Genomic DNA, 23035 nt, shown 5'->3' with positions numbered 1-23035 from the left:
ATAATCCCCTGTACTCTTTATGAGGACAGAAGCACAAGCGTTAAACAAAGAACTTCATATAACATACAAAAGTTGCACAATTATGGATAGGCCCGGTGGCCACTAAAACCATATACTAAAATAGTGGTATAAGTACCACGTCACGAACAGTGGTAAGGCCTAGGGCTTAGGGAATCGCTGGGGCTACACTGGACTAACAGTAGTTAGGACGGGGCGGCCCACAGGATGCGGGTGCAGTGTCTAAAGCACACGCGTGCACCAATAGAAGTCAAGTCAAGTCCAAACCACTTTATTCGATTAATTAAAATCATAAAAGTATGCAATACACTATACAGAACATTATAAAATATGTTATACAATATAAAATACAATTAAAAACTTTAAAAAGACAAATTAATTGTTAAAGACCAATATTCAATGTACATAAGCTTATGTTATATGATTTAGCATTTCCAGTTGAGCTGTCTGTCTAACCCTCCTACTTCTGACAGACGCAACAAGAAAGCTGGCAACACTACACATGATTTCAGGGGATTCCATCAATTGTAAAAACAATAATGCAGGTTTACATTGTATGAAGTCCATCTTTTTCACTAGTGGAAAAATAAACCTTTTTCTGACTTCATGAAAAAAAGGGCAAAAGAACATAAAATGCATGGTGTCTTGGGGGAAGAAATCATCGCATTTACACGGGGGCGCATCTTCTAGCCTAGTCCAACCCTGCAGATCCCATAATACCAGGTGAATTTGGTTGAAACGAAATTTGGTCAAAAGCCATCTGTGAAAGGGGTTAGTAACAATAGACAGATATGATGGCATTGCTAATGACAAAATTACCAAGAAGTGGGTCCTGACAGATGGTTTGCATAGCTCCACTGCTTCCCGCTCTGCGTCGCTTTGCCTAATAACATTTTTCTTAACCCACTCTAAGTCAGCTTTACATAAGGATTCAGGATGAAGGTAAATCTCAGGGCGCCCCAGTTTCTCAGATGTCATTTTTACATACGACAACAACTGGATATCCTTCATTCTATCTAGTTTGATACAATCCTTTAGAATCCTATGATTTAAGGTAAGATTCGGATTCAACCAGATTCTAATCCATAACAAAATTGGGGCTATTTTAATTATGTCGGAAATATATCCTAAGCCCAACTCGAGATAGACAGAATGGGTTGCAGTGGATTGTGGGAGACCAAGGAGGGCACGTAAGAATGTATTTTCTTCTCATTGTATACAGTCAAGTTTAATGTACCCCCATATAGCCACCCCGTACTTTGCAATTGCGATAGTTTTGGCTTTATAAATAGCTAAAATAGCCTCAAAGGGTTTCCCCCCCAATCTATTGGCAAATCCTAATATTGCGGCTGAAGAATTTCTCAGAGCATTCACCTTTATAGAGAGCTGGGGTGACCACGTTCCCCTGTCGTCGAAGACAACTCCCAAATAGGTGAACACTTTCACCCTAGTGATTTCTTCTTCGCCGCAATGAAAGGATCTAGCAGTACTTTTACCAGCCCCTAGGGACATAACGTGTGATTTGCCATTATTGACCACTAGGTCCAGAGAGTTCATAAAGTTCCCAAAGGAATCCAGCAGTCTTTGTAAACCCAAAGGAGTCCTTGCCAATAAAACGGCATCATCCGCATAGAGTAGCACCGGAACCGGTGATCCTCCCATACGCGGAATGTCGAGTGTAGCTGTTAACAAATTAGCTTCCAGCGAGTTTATGTACAGGGTGAACAGCATAGGGGCCAGAATACAGCCCTGACGCACCCCCCTTCCTGACTTAAAACTAGCCGTGCATTTCCCCTCTTGCGTCATCCTTATTGAGGCATTCAGATCTTTGTGTAACTCGGCCAAAAAATACACGAGGGGCGGTCAAGGCCCATTTCCAACAGCATAGTCCACAACCTAGATCTAATAACTAGATCAAAGGCCGTGGACAGATCCATAAAGCCCAAGAAAATGGAGCTCCTTGCTGCCCTCGTGTATTTGGATATTAAGTGTAAATTGAGGCATTGGTCCTCCGTGCCCCTCCCGACTCTAAAACCATATTGGGCGTCGGGCAGTATGTCTTTTTCCAGAGCCCAATCTGTTATCTTTGCTAATATGACCTTTCCCAATATTTTAAAGGAGGAGTCAAGTAATGATATAGGCCTATAGCATCTGGGATCTCCCCTTTGGCCCTTCTTGAACACGGGAATTATAGTTGATCGAGACCAAGACTTTGGAAATCATGAAATGGCCGAGATATTGAAGACATTAGTCAAAATCTTTCCCCAATAAGTGGGATTAGCCTTGTACATGTCTGAGGGAACCCCGTCAGGGCCTGGTGCCTTACGCCCCGCAGTGCCCTCTATTGCTTTAACAACTTCTGCTGTATTAAAATGTACAGGTATAATGGGTGGGTCAGAGATGGGAACCGCAAAAATTTCCAGCTCTAAATCACTCCCATAATTTTTTTTAAAATGGCTTAACCAATCCTCCTCTGCAATGTTTAATTCCAATGCAGAGTTCTGATTGCCAGAGAACAGGGGAGTATTAATTATAGACCAAAACTTGGCGCTATCTTTCAATGTCGCTTTATCCATTAGATCAGCCCACGCATCTTGTTTTATTTCATTTTTCCGTGCCTGGACTACTCTTGAGTACTCCTTCCTAAGCTGACCAACTAAACCTTTATTCCTTGGCCGATCGTTTAGAGCCTTTTTTAATAGATTATGTGCTTTGGTACATTTATGATTGAACCAGCCCAGTACAGGTTTAATTTTCCCTTCTTTACTATTTATTGTAAGTTCTTTAGCCACTTGAGAACAAATGGCTTCAAATGAGGTAATTACACCCCCCCCCATAAAAATGTGGGTCCGCCCATATGTTTAGTTCCTGAGCAGCCTTTGTCGTAATAATATGGAAGAAGTCTTCTGGAGTAACCTTACTCCAATTTAATCTTCTGCCCTGATCTTTAGCTTTTACCTCAGCTACAACCTGCGGCAAATCAGTTTAATTTAATAAGGAAAATCCATTTATCAATTCAATCACCACCGGATTGTGGTCACTGAACGAGGAGGGTATAGCATTATAAAAAAGTACATATTTTAAAAGTCCCGAAGAAAGAAATATATAGGCTATTATTGACTCACAGTCCCTAGCTACATACGTCGGGGTACGAACACTCTTATCGAAGAACCCTGCCTCAAACAAATCATTGTTGGACAGGAGTTTCTCCAAGGCTTCCCCCTTAGAATTATGCTCAAAATGCTGAGGGCATGTAAGATCAGGACCATCAATATCAATAATTTGACAATTTAAGCTACAAAGATGCACATTAAAATCGCCCAACAAAATATAATGGCAAAAAGTGGTTAGCTTTTCCTTATAGGAGTTTAAAAAATCAGACAACAAATTAAGGTGCTCATTAGGAGAATCCCCTTGCTGCGAGTTATAACAATTCACCAGAATTAGTTTTGTATTATTAGCCAAACTTATTTCCAGGATTAGAAAGTTATGGGAAGCACATTCAACCCATTTTACTCTTCCCCTTATGTTTACAGAGACCAAGATCATAAGGCCCCCTCTATCTCTCCCAGCAACTGATCTCAATGCAGGAACAAAATAAGATGTGAAACCATCAATCCAAAAGTCACAGTCTTTATCCCATGTCTCTTGGAGAGCCACAATGTCATATTGTTTCACAAGGTTTAACCAGTTACTATCATCCCTTTTGGAACGTAGACCAGCAACGTTCCAGCTTAACATCTTTACCTTGTCCCCCACAGTTTTACTTATGCTTTCAAGTTTACGACAAGTATTTTTAGGCCTTATTATGGTTTCTTCAGGCTCCAAAGGTTCCCTAACTACAGATGTCCCCCCCCCCCCCAAACCCTCACAACCCTCACGTCAATCACACAACTCTAATCCAGATAGTGCATCAAATCTATTGTGAGTGACAAGGTTAGGCCCAAATTTAAAGTAATTATCTCCCCCACAGCCCTGCGATGATCCAAGGGGCCGGGTCTCGATAGGTGTGGATGGTGTGAAAGGTCTCATTCTCGCACTTTGTGGGGTGCTCCACTTAAATGTGAGTAAAAGTACCCTAGGGGGCCCACACAAATATTATTTGCGTCAAACGACATAGAGGCTGCTCTTAACAAAACTGTGGCGACATGTTGTGGGTGTCTAAAATGTACAATTATGCATTCCCCGCTACACGTCTTCCTAGATGGCCCAATCCAGTTTGCCCTTCTAGTTGATATAATTTATGTGGCAAATTTTGTTGGAAAGCCACAGCTCCTATTCAGCCATGACACGGTTTTATTTGTGAGAGATTCGTGTGTTTCCTCGGTTAGCTGGGCAGAACGGGGGTCAAAGAGTGGTACATTGGTTAAAACCACTACATAGGGGGCGCAGTCAGGCAGAAGATTTATAAATCTACTTTTCCTCACCTGTCTGCTTCCCTGTCTACCCTCTGAACCTGGTTGGGTTTGTGAGTCTGCGCTAGTTGAGGTAGAAGGGACGGGTATGCCTGCATTAGTTCTAGCTATGGGCTGAGAAGGTTTCTGCTGGTTAACAACCATAACTTCCTTCTTTACTCCAACTGGACCCTTCCTGGTAGGTTTTACTCTGTCGGTCAGAGCCAGTTGTTTTTCTAAGATCACTCCTAGCCTCTTTACTTCTGCCGTAAGAGTGTCCAATTTGAGCACTAGGGGTTGAACATACTCTTCTAGTTTGGCTTCAAATTTAGCTTCCAGAGAGTGGACCAGTAGCTCAAACTGCTCTGAGTTTAGGTTAAAACTCGCTGCATTGCTTCCATCCAGCGGGATGGTAGCCACAGCAGGACTATGTTTAGCTGGTTTAGAGATATCAGCCCTTTTTTTACTATACTTCCCCCCACGTTTGCTTTGTTGATTCCTGCAGGTTCTTATTGGTCTGGAGGTTAGTGGGGCTTCCTCTGTTTCACTAGAAGATATGTTTAGATCTTTATCCAGCAACTCTGGGTGAACCTGGGCATCCACTGTAATGACAACCCGCGAGCCCATCCCAGTAAGGTAATCTTCCGGTTGTTCCACCACAAGGGTAGAAACATCTAGGGCTGCGTCAGGTGGACCCTCTCTACCTAGGGAGGCTCTCCTGTCGTTATTAATTTTATTTACCATTTTAACCATGTAATTATCAATGGCGCCTGCCCCCACTAAGACCTTCTCACTTTTGGATTTAGACATGATATATCCTGGTTATAAAATCTTTTGCTACTACAAAACTTGTTATGGAACGGAAGCAGTAAGTGTCTGATCACACGGTTATTTACTAAATTAATAAATAATATAATGAGTAACAATCTCACTGTACGGGGACACCGAGGGCAGCTGCACGAAAAGGTCAAGATCTGTGGCCCAGCCCAGTCTCCTCCTGTCCCGGACTGTCACAGACTGTCCCGCCCTTGTCCCGGGCTTCTCCCCGGCTGCTCCCGCGCGCGACTCGCGGCGCGAGAGGGCGCTCTCCCCTTTCTAGCGCTGGTGGCGTGTGTAGGAGGCGCCGCCCCGGTGCTGCTGGAAGATTAAGTCTTTCGGGAGTCTCTCGGCGCTCCCGGTCTGCCCAAAGACTTTAACCAAGCCGTTTCCCTCACGGCGTGACAGAGAGGAGCCGATGCCCCTTCACTCGGTCAACTGGTGGTTCCAGGTAACGCTCCCCCAGGGGGCTCCTGGGCGCTCTCCCCTTTCTAGTGCTGCTGGTCGCGCTGGTGGCGTGTGTAGGAGGCGCCGCCCCGGTGCTGCTGGGAGATGAAGTGCACCAATAGAAGTCAATGGTGCGTAAAAATTGCCAAGTTACTGTTTTGGAAGTCTTCTGACTGGACTAGAACTTAACCACTTTAAACTAGGACACTAGAGGTGTAAACCACTACGGGAGCACCGGAGTATTCTCGTTACCTCACCCACAGGAAGCGGGTGCAGAGGTGCCAAAGTGTGTCGGGTTTCGTCGTGGAGTTCTATGGAGCCTGGAGGTGAAAATGCTGCAGACGCCAGGAGAGAAGAGTCTGGTTGAATCCAAGGGTGAATCGAAGATGTAGAGTACCTGAAAGCAGAGGGGACAGAGTCTGGGTCACTAGCCAGTGACCAGGAAGGAACCAGGCGATGTTGGGTGCAATCAAGTAATTGTCGTGAAGCTTGTCTCCGCTGCCACGTGGACCTGGGGGCATCGACGATGACCAGGAGTTGAACACAGGCTGTCCCACGAAGGCTCTCGCTGTCGGCGGTGTCGGCTTCCGGATTGGAGTCAACAGGCCTTGGCAAATGCAACCCACGCAAGAATCGAAGATGGCTTCTAGATCAGACCAGCAAGGTCTGATGGGCTGCTCCTTTTCAGGGGAGCAAGGGCCAGTCTGGAGCAACCAGACCAGCGGTGTAAATTCGAAAGTTCGTCGTCACAGAGGCCACTAACCGATGGGCAAGTGACCGGACAGAGGCGTTGAGCAGGAAAATGCAAAAGGGCCCCACGCAGCACTCGGTGAGTGTGGAGAGGTGATCTTCGGTGCAAGAGCTGCTCAGGGCTGGGGCTTCTCAGTCCCCAATGCACAGCTTCGAGGGTGCCTCGGGAGCTGCACGGGAAGCACTTCGCAGGCTTTCCAAGATGGCCGGTCCCACGTCTCACGCCGCCTCCACGGGTCTCAGCTTTGCTGGGGCTGTGGATCGGTCTGTTGGATGTCTGGGAATCCGGTTCTTGTCGATCTCGGTCGCTCGAGCTCCGTTGGGAGCTGCAACAAAGCAAACCGTTGAGCGCTTGATGCTTGATGGTGCCTGCTTGCACAGGGTGGTCACTCCTTGACCACAAAGGAGATTCTTCAGTCTTCTACGTCGAGTAGGATGTCGAAGGGTCCAGAGTTATGTATCAAAGTTTCAGTCAGGATTATCTAAAGTCTATGGACACAGCTCCTACCTTTATTCCAAATCAAGGGTCTGGATTACCTGCTAGGTCCCTCCTATGGGTGGGACCCAGGAAGGGGGTGGTTACACCCCTTTCCCTTTGTCCAGTTTCGCGCCAGAGCTGGGGCTGGAGTGCCCCAGCACCGGTTTGAACCGGGCTATGCATGGGACACCTTGTGTGCCCCAGGCAGTGTCTAGTTTCACTCGCCCTCCCTGCCTTAATCCACTATCTCCTGTCTGGGGTGGTGTAACACCTCCCTGTGTCAGGAAGCCTTTTGTCCAGGCCTCCCCTTGCGGAGTTTCGTTCAGCAGCAGGAGGCCAGACTCGTGTCTGTGGCAGCAGCATCCATTTTGTGATGCTGAGGCTCTGGTTAGTTTTAACCTCGTTTACGGTTACCAACATGTCTTATCCCTCTAGAAGGGTGGAATGCTACCCCCGTCGCCAGAACTGGCGAGGGGGTAGTATTCCAGAGCGTATGACACCTTACACGATATGTTTTGATAAAGCCAAACCAAAGATAGCATCTAACCGCGAGGATTATAATGCACTTAAGAGTATATGGTATGGCAATACCCTGGAACAGCTATAAGGACATGTTTCCGAAAGCTGCAGACAGGCTCAGCTCATGCTAGAGCACCATCTCACATAAAACCAAGCACTCTGCCTCCAGATTTGTTAAGGCCTGCCATAGGAGTGACTTATATAGGAGTGGATATGTGTCCAGATATAGGTTTAGACATAGGTATACTATATCTAAGCAAGGGGTGATTACACGACCTTGCCCCAGCTGAGTGATCAGCCAGTTGTGTCAGTTTGGATGGCCAGCCAGGGGTGGCAAAAGATATGCTGCAGCCCCTGGTAGGCATTTGAGGCACCTATGCCCTGGGTACCTATAGTACACTGTACAGGGGCTCAGAAGGTGACCCAATACCCAATTAGGTATGTACCTAAGGTACATGGAGTCCATTTTACAGAGAGAGCAGATAGCCTGGGGCCCTGATTTGCAGGGTCCCAGGCCAACTAAGTCGAAAACCAGCTAAACAAAAGGCAAAAAATCTGGGGTAACCATAGTCAGGTATCTACCCTCCTACACCTTGCCTCGACCTTTGTTGTTGTTGCCTCTATATCCTCCTTTAACGAAACCCCTTGTAGAGGATGATTGATTGTTGCCTTTGTAAGAGGCGGCAGTATTGATTGAGGACATGGTCTTGAACCCCCGCGGTAGAAGGAGCGACAAAAAGAGCCCCGATTAGAGGGAGACTGCAGAGCTCCCATAGACTTGGCTACCTCTGTGTCTTTTTTCATTTTTTCTAATGATTTATCTACTTCAGGCCTGAAGAGATGTTCCTTGTTAAAAGGAGTATTTAAAATAGACTGTTATACTTCTGGTTTGAAACCAGAAATCCTCAACCATGCATGTCGTCTTAATAACACACTAGTGTTGATCTCTCTAGCTGCGGTGCCTGCAGCATCTAAACGTATCTTATTCAGGAACTGGATATGAGCTTTCCTTCGTGGACTAAATCTTGGACTTTTGCTTTGTATTAATCTGGGAGGTGTTGTAGCAACTGCTCCATTTCGTCCCAGTGTGCCCTAACATATCTGCTTAGTACGGCCTGAGTGTTGGCAATGCGCCAATAATTTTCTGCTTGGGCAGCTACCCATTTACCAGAGGCGTCTAATAGTTCGAATTTTGTCAGGAGGGGGAGCATTCCCTGTAGTCTGTGATTTGCCGGTTTAAGGGGATTAGAGACCACCACAGAGTCTAGTGGTAGCTGACCTTTAATAAAGACTGGATCTGAGGGAGCCGCTATATATTTTTTTATCAATCCTGGGGGTGAGAATTCGAGCCCGCACTTGGTTTTTGAAGATGTCCTCGGCATGTGTCGTCATGCCTTTAAGCAGAGGCAGAGTGTGACTAGCCCTATGTGTGGTACCGAGGGTTTCATAAAGGAAATCTTCCTCTAAAGATTTCTTGTGTAACTGCCCTCCATGATATTCTGTAGCTCTAGCAAGTAATTCTAGATATCCTACATTGTCGTCAGGAGGGAAAGGCTTTGCAGGATAAAGATCTGGGTTATCTGTAGGTGAATCTATGTGATAATCCTTCCAAGGATCTATCAGTACAATATTGTCCCCGCATCTCTATCATCATCATCATCATCATCATCATCATCACCATCATCTTCATCAGGTGGTGGTGGTGGAGAGTTAGCTGGTGTAATTAGTAAATGACACAAAGGAGGAGAGGTTGGTGTAGGGGAATGTGGTAAAAGAGGAGGAGAGGGAGGGTTAGTACCTAGTACCCACAGTCTTCCTCTTGAGAGGAATAAAGAAAGGTTCTTCTGCTGACTCAGGTTTGCATTTCTGAGGTGGCTTAGTAAGAAAACGTCCTGTACCAAGATTTATGCACAGTTCCTTCTGTTTTGGGTCCAATTTGGGTGTTGGGGCATTGAAAATTGGATCCTGCTGCTTCGAAAGCACAGTTTTAGGTTTTGGCGTGGAGGATTTAGGCGCTCGGGTGGAATCACTTTTGGGCACCAAAGGTTTCAGTGCTGAAGGAGGCATTGTCTTGGGCATCAAGGATTTTGGCTCCAAATCACTTTTTGGCTTCAAGCCTGGAGGTTTTGGCTCAGTGCCAGTCTGTGGCTAACTCGATGCTGAGCCGGAAGGCTTAAAGACTTGTTTCGGTGCCGAGCCTAAGGGCAGGCGTTGGAACCATCTTGTCGGTGCCGACAGTGGCCTGAAGGCGGGGGTGGGACAGAAGCCTTTTGTTTCGACTGAGTTTGGATTTTGGGTTAAGGAGCGTTCGGTACTCACGGTACGTTGACCTTGTGGCAAGTCTTATTCCGACTCGTAGTCTGATTTCAGGATGGAGACAAGTTTCTCTTGTTATTCCTCGGCCCCTTATGCATCGAATTCTTGCTTGAATCCTTCACCGAAGATGTCCGGCATGTATTCGACGTTTTGACTCTGCATCTCGACACGTCGAGCCCGACGATCATGGAGCGTTTTCTTCGATCGACTTGATTTGCAAGCGTCGCAGTCTTCTTCGTTGTGGTCCGGAGACCAGCACAAGTTGCACACTTCACGCAAGCCAGGGGGCAAATACTTGGCACAACACGGAGGGCAGAATTTAAATGGAGTCTGTTCCATCGATTGCGAAGTGGACTGATGGACGGCCTTTCCAAGATCTTCAATCGAAATAGAGGTTTTCCTCAACGGATACGATACGCGGAGAAGTGGGATACACGTTTGAAACAATACCGATGCAGGTAGAGTGGATTGCGCACTGAGGGGAACCCAAACAAATGGTTTTGAAGCGGAGGGCAGCATTACACGTCCAATCCCATTGGTGGAAAAAACCAATTTAACAATGGAGTCGATGCCCATGCACAATATCACCGAAAGGAGGAGTCACCTACCTGGTTACTGGAAAGACATCTTCGAAGAAAAACAGCTTGCAAACATCCAGACCCAACACTAGATGGCAGGAGTATGCACAGCATGTGATCTACAGCTCACATGCCTCGAACACATATTATCCAATTGCAGGGGCTACTTTTGCCAAATTAGAGGGAGACTTGAGTATTCTACTGTGGAGCAGTGGGCACCCCAGAATAGCGCTCAAGACACTTCAACACAATCCATTTCATGGTGGTATTGCTCTCCTAGATGTGGGGGCTTACTAATGGGCTGCGTACATGGTGGCTATACATGATTGTATTTTTGCGGCACAGGCACACTCCACATATAGGTTTGAATGTGCACAGTTTGTTACACGGTCACATTTACATTATATGTATGGGGGAGGGGAGTTAGACAGTTGATGTCAAAAGATATCTCCCTCACCTATAGAATACTAAACAATAACGCGCCAGATACACTAGGTAAGCTGAGAGAAAGATGGGTGAAGGACATGGGGGAGGTGGTGAATACAGACTGGGAAGAAGTCCTAATGCACCCAAGGGAAGTGGCAATTAAGTCCAGGTTGTGCCTGATTCAACTCAAGTTCCTACATCGAGTCTACTACGACCATGAAGATTACAAAAAATGCAGAGGGAGGTGTCTACGGACTGCAACAGATGCAACAGCACAGGGGGTACATTATGCACTTAAACTGGGGCTGTCAGTTATCCAGGCATATTGGGATATTTTGAGTCTATAGTCAGTAAAAATGGCTTTTAACAGAATATAGGTGCACCACAATTAATGACAGTAGCAAGACATTCAAGAACAGATTCCAGAGTATATTAAATTATTCCCATAAATGACAGTTAGTAACCAATATAGACATAGCATCAAACATTACCTGTTAAAAACACAAAGCAAATGGAAAATTCTGGGTTCTACATTTGTGGGCAACAAAGCACACCTCATATCATCTTGGTTTGAATAATACCACAATTCGATTTGCTAACAATTTATCACTATTTGAATACAATTTGTTCACCTTAAGACACTAATGCCACAATCAAAACATCGACTGCATGAAGAGGAGCCTGGAGAGAAATGCAACTAAGAACAAAACATGTGATATGTATTGTGGCATGAACAACCTGGGTGCCCACGCCATTACGGACTGAGATAAGGAACATCAGTGTCTCAAAATCAGAAGGACAGAGAAACTGAATAGTAGTCAGTCTGCGTCAGTGTTAAATATTAATAAGTTTCAAATATAAGTCCGTAAAATAAAACCTACCAGAATGTGTTCAAAAGTTCATGTCGTCAATTATGATTCGGAAAAGCAACATCAGGGGTAGTTTTGTGTGGATAAGGATAAGTAGGTTGCAGTCCCGCTATATTTTCATTGTGGTATTAGTGTTGATGATGAATGAATTGTATGCAAATAGTGATACATTGTTAGTAAATAGGATTTTGGTATTATTCAAAACAATATGATATGAGATGTACTTAGTTACCCACAAATGTAGACTGCTGAATTTTCTGTGTGCTTTGTGTTTTTGACATGTAATGTTTGTTGTTATGTATATATTGTTTATTATCTGTCCTTTGTGGGAAGAAAGGGGTTCTTGTTTTGAATTACATTTCGTTCTAGGAGTATCAATGTGCAATATTAGTTTGATTTGTCTGTCCTAGTTTTGGTGTCAATGTGTTTTAAATGTGCCATAAAATAAGATAACACACGGTTTATGTTGGGTTTTTGGTATATATATGTCATGGGTATGTATTTATGTATGTTTGTCTTTTACTTTGGACGAAATGCGTTGACTGTTTACACTGTAAATTAGAAATGGTTTTTAGAAGAATAAGAGAATGAAGAGAAGAATTTAATATACGCTGGAATTTGTTCTTGAATTTCTTTCTACTGTCTTTAATTTTGGTGCACCTATATTCTGTTAAAATCCATTTTTAATGATTATAGACTGAAAACATGCCAAGTTGTTCTAAACTGGACAGTAAGCTTAATTGTAGTATCCTACAATTATCAATCCAAATCAGCACATAGGTTTCTTTGGTAAAAGTAAAATAGGTCACTGATTTAAACAGATTCTGGCACTGAACTGGAGCATCACGGACCAGCAGCATGGTGAGATGTGATGGATAGTTCAGTCTGTTGGAGAGTATTATTTCTGCCAAGTGTGACCCACTGATGCCCAATTGTAATATCTGATCTTCCTGTGCTTCATCTCATCCATTTATATGGATTTATTGCTTGCTTGCACTACTAGAAAAATAATGTAATAGCTGCATGTAGTTTCAAAAAGATAGAAGTGGGACTGAAAATCGATAACATTTAAAAACAATATTTAAATAATGTAAGAATGTTAACATTTACTAGATTTAATATTCCAAAAAGTTAAAGGAGAACCATATGTCATTTCTTTAAATTGGAAAGGGTAGGTTCACATTTACTTTGCCACAGCTCATGTCAGTTCGGATACCGTTTAGCTCCAAACCACATTTCTACTTTGTGTGTTATGTAGATTGAAGTCTTCATTCTGACAGGCTCAATCATTTCGGATTTGTGTTGTACCTCCTGTAACCACCAGTCTCACAATTATGAGTAGTAAGGTTTTATCGCACCCGTAACCCCTACACTAAGTTCATAAAAAAAGTTATTTTTTTTATAAAACTCAGACATAAACCCACCCTCCCCACAAGCTAGATCATTAGACACCAGCTTTAATTTAGTGTTAACACACATTCTATACCTCAAATTCCTGGATTGATATAGAGTTCTGACCTTTCTGGGAAGTGAGCGTCAGCATGTTAGAGTAATGGCACGCTAAATTTTAGGTAAATATTTTCTGCGTATGTCCAGTACAGAGATGTCTTCTGCCAGGAGATCAAAGAGCAGACCATTTCTACATGTGGTTAAAAAAAATCATAGCATAAAAAAGGAGATGAAGTAAATTGTGGGAAGGTCATATGGAGTAAGAGGGCCAAAGCCACAACTCCTTTTAAAATGTAAACATGCATACCAGATTATCTGGTACTACCACTAGGGGGGAGTAAACTTCAGAATGTTGAGATCAGAACGCAGCTGGACACATGTACTAACAGTAAAAATTGTGGTCACCAGTCGACAAACACTAGAATTATTCAAGTTCAAACTATAGGTGTAGGAGCCTAAGCTATTTGGCAGGCCAACAAAACAATCTGTCATGCACAAAGAAATCTGTAATCTGATAGATGAATGGGAGAAGGATACATGGTGCTTTTCTTAGGTGTGGGATGAACACAGATCCAATCACTCAGTGACTCTTGCTTTTTTGCATAGAGGCCTCCACCTGATCTATTTTCAAACATAAGAATCACTGATTTCCCAGACTATTTTTAGATGGATTATGTCAAAACCCAACCCTTGACCAAGGCACTGTCAGCGAACAGTGGAAATGAAAATCTTACAGGTACTAGGGACTCGTTTTCACCCTTGAGTCACCAATCACCTCCTCTCAACCCAACCCAACAGGGTGGAGAGGGATTACTTACTATAATGCATCTGTGACTAGGTATTACCATTAGATAAAAATACATTTGGCACACATATAGACAGACATTGGGTTGTATGTAACGATGGCTAACACCTTTAGAAAAAATAGATTTTATCCCAGAAAGTACCTGTTGTTGGTTTTGTTTTAATTCCACCAAAGAATTCATCATCATCATCGAAAAGACCAGAACTTGTGGGCACTTTAGAAGCAGTTTCAGATTTTGGTGTTAGAGGTTTACTCTTGTCTTTTTCACTAAGAACAGATGATGGATTGAAAACTTGATCACCACCTGTAAAATAAATGCGGTAATAATCAAATCCCTATGTACAGCTTATGAAAATGGTACAGACAGCAACAAGTGACTTTATATGAATGGGTGATGGAAATACAGTTAAACCACTGAAAGGTAGCTACTAGCAATTTCATCTACAGTAAATAAAATAGATGTTTAAATTTAAGGAACAGAATCAGCAGCACACTTATTAATAACTACAACAATAGTTCTCCATTTTCCATGTGGCAGGTATAAATTAAAATGAAACCTACTACAAGCAAATAAGAACTGTTTTTTCACTACCTATGAATTCATTTATGGCCAAATTTAAGAAAATAAGTAAAACTACCTTCCCTCCAGATCTTACTTGGACCCTGCTTTAAAAAATTAACAAATACAGATAGAGACTGATGGGGGTTTCAAACAGACCTTAGAAAATATACCCAAGGGCATTTATAGTAATGAAGAAATCAGCAGCATCTCACTGAAACTTTGCACACTCAAGACTGGGAACTGTGATCCCTTATTTCTATAAATCTCTTAATAATTTCTTTGGATCCACACTGCACATGCACCAATGAAAGCTGCATTAACATAGTAACCTCCAGCAGAAACAGGTTTGCACTATGTGAGATTCCCCATTAATTACTCATGGCATTAATTCTGTTCCTCTAAGTTTCCATAATCCGAATGGCACCTTCACTAGAAGGCCCTTGCGTTTCTGCCACACAAGGCATCTCAAATCGTTCTAGTGTTTTGGCATTTATTACAGTGGAGTATCTAGGCCTTTTGCCGCCCGTGGCGGTCCCTGCTTTTGTTATCAGGTGGCCGCTGCAAGTAAAAGCGGTGGGGGGTGGTGGTGGTGGTGGGGGGGGGGGATTGCAGGCAATTCCCGCGTTTGAAGTCCCGCAATGGTGGCAGGTAAGAAGGGGGTGCAGGCGATTCCTGCGTTGGTCACCCTGCAACGGCCGCAGGTGAGAGCGGGGGCTGAGGCCGCCGCCCCCAAAACCTGTGCCGCTTGGGGCGGATCGTCCCCCTCCCCCTTGCTGCGCCACGGATTCCTTACGTGAGCTGAGAGTTTTCTGAGTGCATTCACATGTCTAAGTTGAAGAAAATATTTAGATGTTTCCCCTAAGTCTCCATCCTAGATTCATACTGTGACTTATATTTGTTTGTTCTTTTTGTTGGAAAATTCTTCTGTTTTGTTTTGGTTGTGTTAGTTCTAAGATGTAAAAAATTAAGATCACCTGTTTCAAAGGAGCTGCAGGGTCGCTTTTATAAACACATCATCACAGTGTGGCCAGCCACTGGGTTACTAGGCTCGCCCTGAAATAATCAATCAATCAATTAAAGTGTTCTTGTAAAGTGCAGCTTGTCACCTCGGAGGGACTCCAGGTGCTAGATCCTAACGTCCTTGGTCAAAGAGCTTCTTTCTGAATTCTTCAAGTGAGGGACAGGTGCGTAGGTGAAGGGGGAGGTCATTCCAGGATTTGGCGACGAGACAGGAGAAGGAACTACCTCCACAGCAGTTCTGGCGTAGGCGGGGTGGGCCAGGACAAGGGAGGTGAAGCAGAGTTTCAGAGTGGGTCGATAGAACATCAGGGGGTGGTTAAGTAGGCACGCCTGGAGTTGTGTAGGGCTTTATAAGAGTGAGTTAGGAGCATGAAGAGGCATCTCTCCTGTACGGGGAGCCAGTGGAGGATATGGAGGTGGGGGGCGGTGCTGGTTCTCCCTGGGAAGCAGAGGAAGAGTTTTGCTGCAGTGTTCTGGATGGCCTGGAGGCCGCTGAGTAGTTGCTTGGTGGTTCCGGCGTAGAGCTTGTTGCCGTAGCCGAGGAGGATGGAGAGGAGGTGTGAGAAAGTGCCATCTTTCTCGCCTTGGTATGCCCCCACTTTTTTCTGAACTGCTGATGTGCTTGACTGAGTGTGCCCTGGGTCCCTGCCAATCAGGTACCCTGGGCCTGTGTTCCTTCCCTAAAAACTGTGTTGAAGCAAAGCCCAATTGGCATCTCTGGCCATCTATCAGCCCCTAGTAAATAGTACCCTAGGTACCCAGGGCATGGGTACCAGAGAAGACCCCTAAGGGCTGCAGCACTTATTGTGCCACCCTTAGGGGCCCTGTACCTTGGTACCCACATGCTGCCTTTGCAGGGTGAGTGCATAGGTACAGAACTAAACAAAGAGTCGACATGGCACACATCCCTGTGTGCCATGCCTGCAAACCCACAGCCCTGGCATACATCAGTCGCCCCTCTAGCTGGGTGCCCTATGCCAGTGGTGTGGGCACAGGTACATGAGCCCTGTGCGCCTACAGTACCCAGGGCCATTCCTGGACACTGTAAGTGCAGTGATGTCATTAAGAGTATATGGTGCTGGGAGGTTGTCATTACGAACTCTACGGCACCATATTGGCTACACTGAAGACTGACAAGTTTGGTACCAAACTTCTCAGCACATTAAACCCACACTGATGCCAGTGTGAGATTTAATGTAAAGTGCACCAGAGGGCATCTTAGAGATGCCCCACTGAAAACCTAACCTAAAATCCACGTCTGGCTGAGTGGCTGCAGAGGCTGCCACACAGCAGACATGTTACTGGACCCCTGGGTGGAGAGCCCCCAGCTCTTCTGGGTCTGCAACAAAGCACATCCTGGGCGAGGGGCTATGTCTCCTCCCCCAGGATTGGCAGGGGGAAGTTTCAAAGGCATACCGCCTCTGAGAGCTTCTCCAGACCATTTGCTGTACCCAGCAACCTGCCCCCACCAGTCCTACCCCCACTTTGGTGGGAAGAGTGGCGGGAAAAACTACGTCAGGAAGGGGGGTGTGCCACCCTATGCCAACTCCACCCCTCAGGAGGAGGAGGCGAGGTGAAGCACGACCCCGGGCTCCGGCCATCTTGTAGATGGGGAGTCCTGCCCAATCCCAGCTAGGCCCCTGCCCCCCTCACACAGGAAGGGATCAAGTTAGGGGGTGTACTCACCCCAGGACAGGGACCCATTGGTCCCTGCCATGGCCCTACCTGTAATGCCCCTACATTTAGTATTTAGGGGCTCCCTGAACCTTCCTTCCTCAGATCCCGATATAAGAAAGAAGAAAGAAGATCAAGAAGAAGAAGACCCGCCGTGCAGCTGCTAACAGGTCAACAACAACTGACTTGTCCCCAGCCCTACCGGCCTGTTGATCCTGGAACCTGCTCCTGCCTAAACCCGGCGACATCCGCGGACAGCAACCTTGGGACACCCAGAGGACCTGCCTGCCTTGACCCTCTCGACGATTGGGACTCCCATCAACAGAGGCTCTGCTGCAACAACCCACCTGGTGCCCACCAGGAAGTTCCGGACCAGCCCACTCTGCACCAGCCGAGCCCGGGCCGGGCCAACCCGAACCAAGACCAAGAGGACGTCCCCCCGGCGACTGGGACCCGAAGTCCAGTGCCCAAAGACCCTCCTCAACGAACCAGCCGACGCCTGCAGACTCAGAACCAGGGGCCACCCCAACCGCGACCAGCCGAGGGTAAGCTTTTCCGACCCTCAAAGACACCCCTGCACCCGGCGGCCCGCAGCCCGCTGTGCCTCCCTTTGGGGTACCTACCTGTGCTCCAACATCTCAACATACCTCTCGAAGTGCTGGTCGCCCCTGGAAAGTCACCGTCCCCGAGCCTGCAGCCTTTGTTCCTTTTTCAAGATCCTCATTGGATAACATTGACCGCCAGACGGCTCAAAAGCACCCTGCACCCAGCCGCCCGAGTGCCGCTGGCTGCGACCTCTTTGCCCTATCCTACTTCCCCCCTTGCCCAGAGCAAGCGACCAGGAGCCCAGCTAACCAGCAGTCACCAACCGAAGGCCCCCTCTCCCTTATTGGATAACATTGGGCCTAACTAGCCAATAGGTGAAAAAAAAAAAAAATATATATATATATATATATATATATATATATATATATATATATATATATATATATATATATATATATATATATATATATATATATATTTTCACCTATCACTCCGTTCCTGGGCTATAAGGTCTAGTTAATTACTATTATTTTTGACTAGCTTGTATGGGTTGCATTGTCTAATCACCTTTTTGCACCACCTTGTTGCCCTTTTGTTGTTGATATATAGATTATTCTAGGGGTAGACAAGTGACTACATTACCCTCGCTCTCTTGTTGTTTAAACATACTTTTGAAAACTGCAAATATTCTTAGAAAATTGTACGAAATACTGAAACGCAATTACCTACCTGTTTTGAGCTAAGCCCCCAGTGCTGGTCTTAGGAGACTAGTACTGGGTTACCAAAGTAACGCAATAGTACTTTACCTGTAACCTGAATTTCCTCCCATTGGATAACATTGTCAGAATCACCTTGAAAAGTTTCTAAGTGTGAACTTTTAAAACAGCTTTATATTCAGGAAAATTCATCACAGTAACTAAAACGTGTTTGCTAATCTGGTTTCAGCTTGGACCCCAGGACTGAATCTAAGATCTAGCCCTGGAACTACCAAAGTAATCCCTAAAGTAATCAACTGTACTTTCCTATGAAAAACCCATTGAGCTCAATGCTATAGAGTGTGTTTAAGAACTGTGTTGCTTATTATCTATTCTGTAATTATTGTGTATACAAACTTATTGCTCCTCTGCAAAGTATTTACATGAGAGTACTCGTACCTTGAAAAGTATATTTATATAACTGTTGGTTCTAAAAATAAAACAACAATATCTGAGGATATAACAACAATTGGCCTGGAGTTCAGTTCTTGAGTGTGTGAAACCTTTTGCTGACTGAGTGTGTACAACAAATGCTTTACACTGTCCTCTGGTGCTGCCTTACTCGACCAAGCTACCACTTTGGAGAGTAAGGTCAGTTCTGACTTTAACCTCTGTTATACCTCTGGGGTTGGTGGACTCTATACACACTGTACTTCCTTCTAGTCCAGTATATATAGAGCCACTTTCTCACAGGAGGGCTTGAGTGACTGTTTTCCTAGTGGAGATAGGGATCCAGTGAAAGATCTTGCCAAGCATGCGGAGAGCGCGGGAGCAGGAGGAGCGGACAGCGTTGACTTGGTTCATCATGGTTAGTTGGCTGTCCAAAATGATTCCAAGTTTGCATGTGTTGTTGGAGGGAGCAGGAGTGGGGCTGGCAACCAGGCGTCGTTTCAGGGGGAGGGGTTGTTACTGAAGAGGAGCACCTCAATTTTCTTCGAGTTGAGCTTCAGACAGTTAGCCTTTATTCAGCTGGTGACGTGGGACAGGGTGTTCTGGAAGTTGGCTCTGGCGGTGTTGGTGTTTTCTGGGATGGAAAGGATGAGCTGCGTGTTGTCAGTGTATGAGATGATGTTAAGTCTGTGAGTGCCAGCGACGTCTGTCAGAAGCATCATTTAGGTGTTGAAGAGGGTGGGGCTGAGGGAGGAGCCCTAGGGGATGCCGCAGATGATGTCCTTGGGTTTAGAGGAAAAAGGAAATAAACATTTCTGACAGACTTCTTCCAACATAACATATGAGCTTTTTGGCGTTCTGGCCAGAGCTGCCACCTTTGGAACTAGGGAACCTGGTTTGAGTCCTGGCATCAGCGCAACATCCGGTGATGCGGGGCAAATAACTTAATATCCTTATATCTAACTAATCAATCTGACCTTGTGTAATGTCACTGGTGCTATTGTAAATCACCCCAATGACCCTGGGCCAAGTTTGAAGGAAATAAAAATCACCCTACCTTTCATGCTATTGACCGATAGCAGGATAGATAGCATTACCAGTTCATTTGTACCTCCTTCTTCCCACTTCTCTTCTGTATTCTTAAACTGTTTGCTTTCCAGTGTACTCCACATTCACGGACACATCTCAGCTGCCTGTAGCTCTGCTTGCATTATTTAAAACACGAAAACAACACAGTGTCTCCAGTCCCATCAATACTCCAGGGCATACACATGTACATACCGGAGCTCTACTCTCCTCGAAGTACATATGTTTTAAGTTGTGAATGATTCTAGTAGCCTGCTCCCCCTTTGCTTCTTATAATCATTATCATTCTCAAGAACTGGATTCTAGGCCTATACACATCAGTCTGGATCAAGTTGCATATCCCTTCTAACATGCATTTTCTTGCTCTCACCAAAAACTCACAGTTATCTGCCTAGATATGTCATGGCTCTATCTCACTTCCACTCAAACCAACTACTCCATATCTCAAATCTCCATCCTCAGGTGTCTGTTTTTTTTTAAAATCATAAATCCATGTCTTTAAAAGACTAGGTTTGTGTTCCTGTGCATCTTGGATCTTTGTGGTATTTCTGTGTCAGACTTACATACCTCCAGGAGTCATTATTTTATGACTGTGCTGCATTTTCTTGATTTTCAAGTGACTAACAGTTTAAGCCAATGCATGAGTATCTGGGTAATGGTTTCTGAGGCTGTGCAAATCAAAATCGCCAAGTACAAAATGTTACTTTGGATGGGTAAGTCAAGGTTTGTGTTATTCCTCTTTTAAGAATGTTTTTTAAACCCCGATGTCTTTGTACCTGGAACGTGTTCCGTGGCTCCTCACATTTAAAAAATGTCTCATAGTTGAAGCTATTATTCTACTAGTTATATTAAACCTCTTTAGCATTTATCATTCAACTGTCAATTGTGTCTCTCGGCCATGTGCTAGTTTCTAGATATCTTAGAGCTCTTTGGCAGCCCAGTTAGCAATTCTGCATGTTGCAAATGCAATACATTTTAAGGTCCTGCAAAAGAGGCAGATTTATAGCTTTTAAGACTCAACACACGGCTTCTTCAGGTGTGAGCACTGTTTGCATGGCCTGAAAGACAATATACTATTATCATCTTATTTCCTTGCTTGGCTCAACAAAATGTGCCACAAAATACAACATGTAGAATTATTATTTGAACTAGCACAACATCACTTAACCCTTGAAAAAATAAATATTCAATTTTCTGTATTGTAAAGCGCCTTTGCACGCTGCTTAGACATGGTGCTTCAAGTTTAAGCTTTTATTTTGGCTTATTCTATTCGAAGATTTCTCTTACTAAAATTAAATGTAAAATATAAAAAATGTAAAATGAGAAAAAACATTTATTGTGCATACCTGGAAATAGTGAAACACCACCTACAGGTATCTTCTTAGTGGGAATCGATGATGAAGGTTCTAGAATTACATGAAAAGTACTTTTTACAAACATGTATACATTTTCATATCATTACTTACAAAACTCCATTTCAACTATGTAAAAGTCTTGCCTTAAATAGCAAAGCTTTATACAAGTTTTCAGTCATGACATTCTGTGCAGTTTGTGCCATGCTATGACATTGCTTTAGCTAAGAATTGAAATGAAAGATTTCCCAAGAGAAATAATAGGGTTATTATTTTTCTATTATACATATTGTCTTTCTTTTACCAAAGATACCTGCCCCTCAAAAAGATCTGGATACTTAGCCTCTACCTGATGTTCAACCCCATCAACACAGAATATCTGCTAGTTCTAAAAAGAACAAGTAAACAATTGGTCCAACCTGGTTCCATGACATGAACCTTGATGGCTTGAAATCCCAATTTTCACCCGATGCCAAGTCACTTGGATTCACCTTGAACACCAACCTCACCCTCATAGGACAAATGGAACATAGCCAATGAACACCAATGAGTGTGTGGAATTTCCAGGTCCATTTTGAAAACCCCTACAAAACGGCTCGCCTGCGCGACCACTGCTGCGCAGTGCATCCCGAGGGGCGTGCCCTAAAAATGACGTGGTGTTATCTCTCTCTATTTAAAAAAAAGTGACTACTAAAGAAAGTGAACCTCCTCCTCCCAGAAACCGACTTCAGAACTGCGGAGCGCGCCCTTGTACTCTTGCAGCGGAATGATGGCAACATCCTGTCCTGCTCAGCTCCATACGTGCAACCCTCTTTACGGCCTCATACATGCCACAACATGTCTATCCAAGACCTAAAGTGATATGACCCCATCCTGATGGAACTCCGCTGGCTACCCTTTCTGGCCCATATCTTGACTACTCCCACACCTTTTGCAAAGCCATCCCGATTAGCACCCACACCAATCCGGCAGACAAGCTCACCAACTCTGAAGGCTTTCAGCACACCCACAGCCAGGACAATATCAGACTGAAGGCAAAGAAGTGTAAAATGTAATTTGAAAAAATGAAGCGAGCAGTCCTTTTCCACCACAGAACCCAGAACGTGGAAAAATATCCCCATTTCCATCAGGACAGCCCAAACCCTGCATCAATTTAGAAAAGATCGAAAGATGTACCTCATAAAAGAACAGTACATCACAATGCAGTAACAGTCCTCTTATGCTATCTGCACACAGCTACGTCTCCAAATAGGCGCCAACTGTTTCTTTGACACTGTACAGCTTTTGGCTAGGTTCACACCATGCAAATATATACAACATTCATACATACCAGGCCAATAGTTTTCTGTCCGGAACACACATACTTCAACGTACTCCAAACAAATGAAGGGGGGCCTAAATGGATTATTGCAACCCAACTCCATGCTACTCATTTCGAGGACTTCAGAAGGACGGTTGGTCCTCCTGGGAACTGAAACGGTCTTGGCTTGCTTGCATACCAGTTCAGGGAGATCCTGGCCTGGCAATTTGGGATGGACTCTTCCTTTTGGAGCAGGGCCAAGACTGAATTACACATGGCTGGGTCCACACTGCGATTCATGGTGGGCAACAGAACGAAGGGTTGTTAGGTTTCCATTTAGCTACGCAGTTTTAGGGTAACCAGAAGGATTCAGTGAGAGTGGGCCTGAAAAGCTTTGACCAGAAGGCTAAGGTAACACTGGGCTGACAGAAGGCCAAGAATGAATGACATAGGAGTGCAAAAGACGAATACCAGCATCACAAATA

At 44.6% G+C, this 23035-nt stretch overlaps 1 protein-coding gene across 3 annotated transcripts in view; it reads right to left on the bottom strand.

Annotated features, from left to right (window-relative positions):
* The window catches only part of LOC144754851 (WASH complex subunit 2-like), a 770229-nt gene that overhangs the window by 558709 nt on the left and 188485 nt on the right, over positions 1-23035 (bottom strand). For all 3 annotated transcript variants that reach the window (XM_078643106.1, XM_078643107.1, XM_078643108.1), the window contains exons 13-14: positions 21245-21304; positions 14008-14169 (exon numbers count right to left, since the gene is read on the bottom strand). In XM_078643106.1, coding sequence (XP_078499232.1) covers positions 14008-14169; positions 21245-21304 — 222 coding nt within the window. The remainder of the gene's footprint in view (positions 1-14007; positions 14170-21244; positions 21305-23035) is intronic.

This window comes from Lissotriton helveticus, chromosome 5_1 (genome assembly GCF_964261635.1).
Source record: "Lissotriton helveticus chromosome 5_1, aLisHel1.1, whole genome shotgun sequence".
NCBI classification, from domain to species: domain Eukaryota; kingdom Metazoa; phylum Chordata; class Amphibia; order Caudata; family Salamandridae; genus Lissotriton; species Lissotriton helveticus.
Note: the sequence above shows the minus strand (reverse complement) of the source record. Positions and strands in the feature narration are given on the sequence as shown.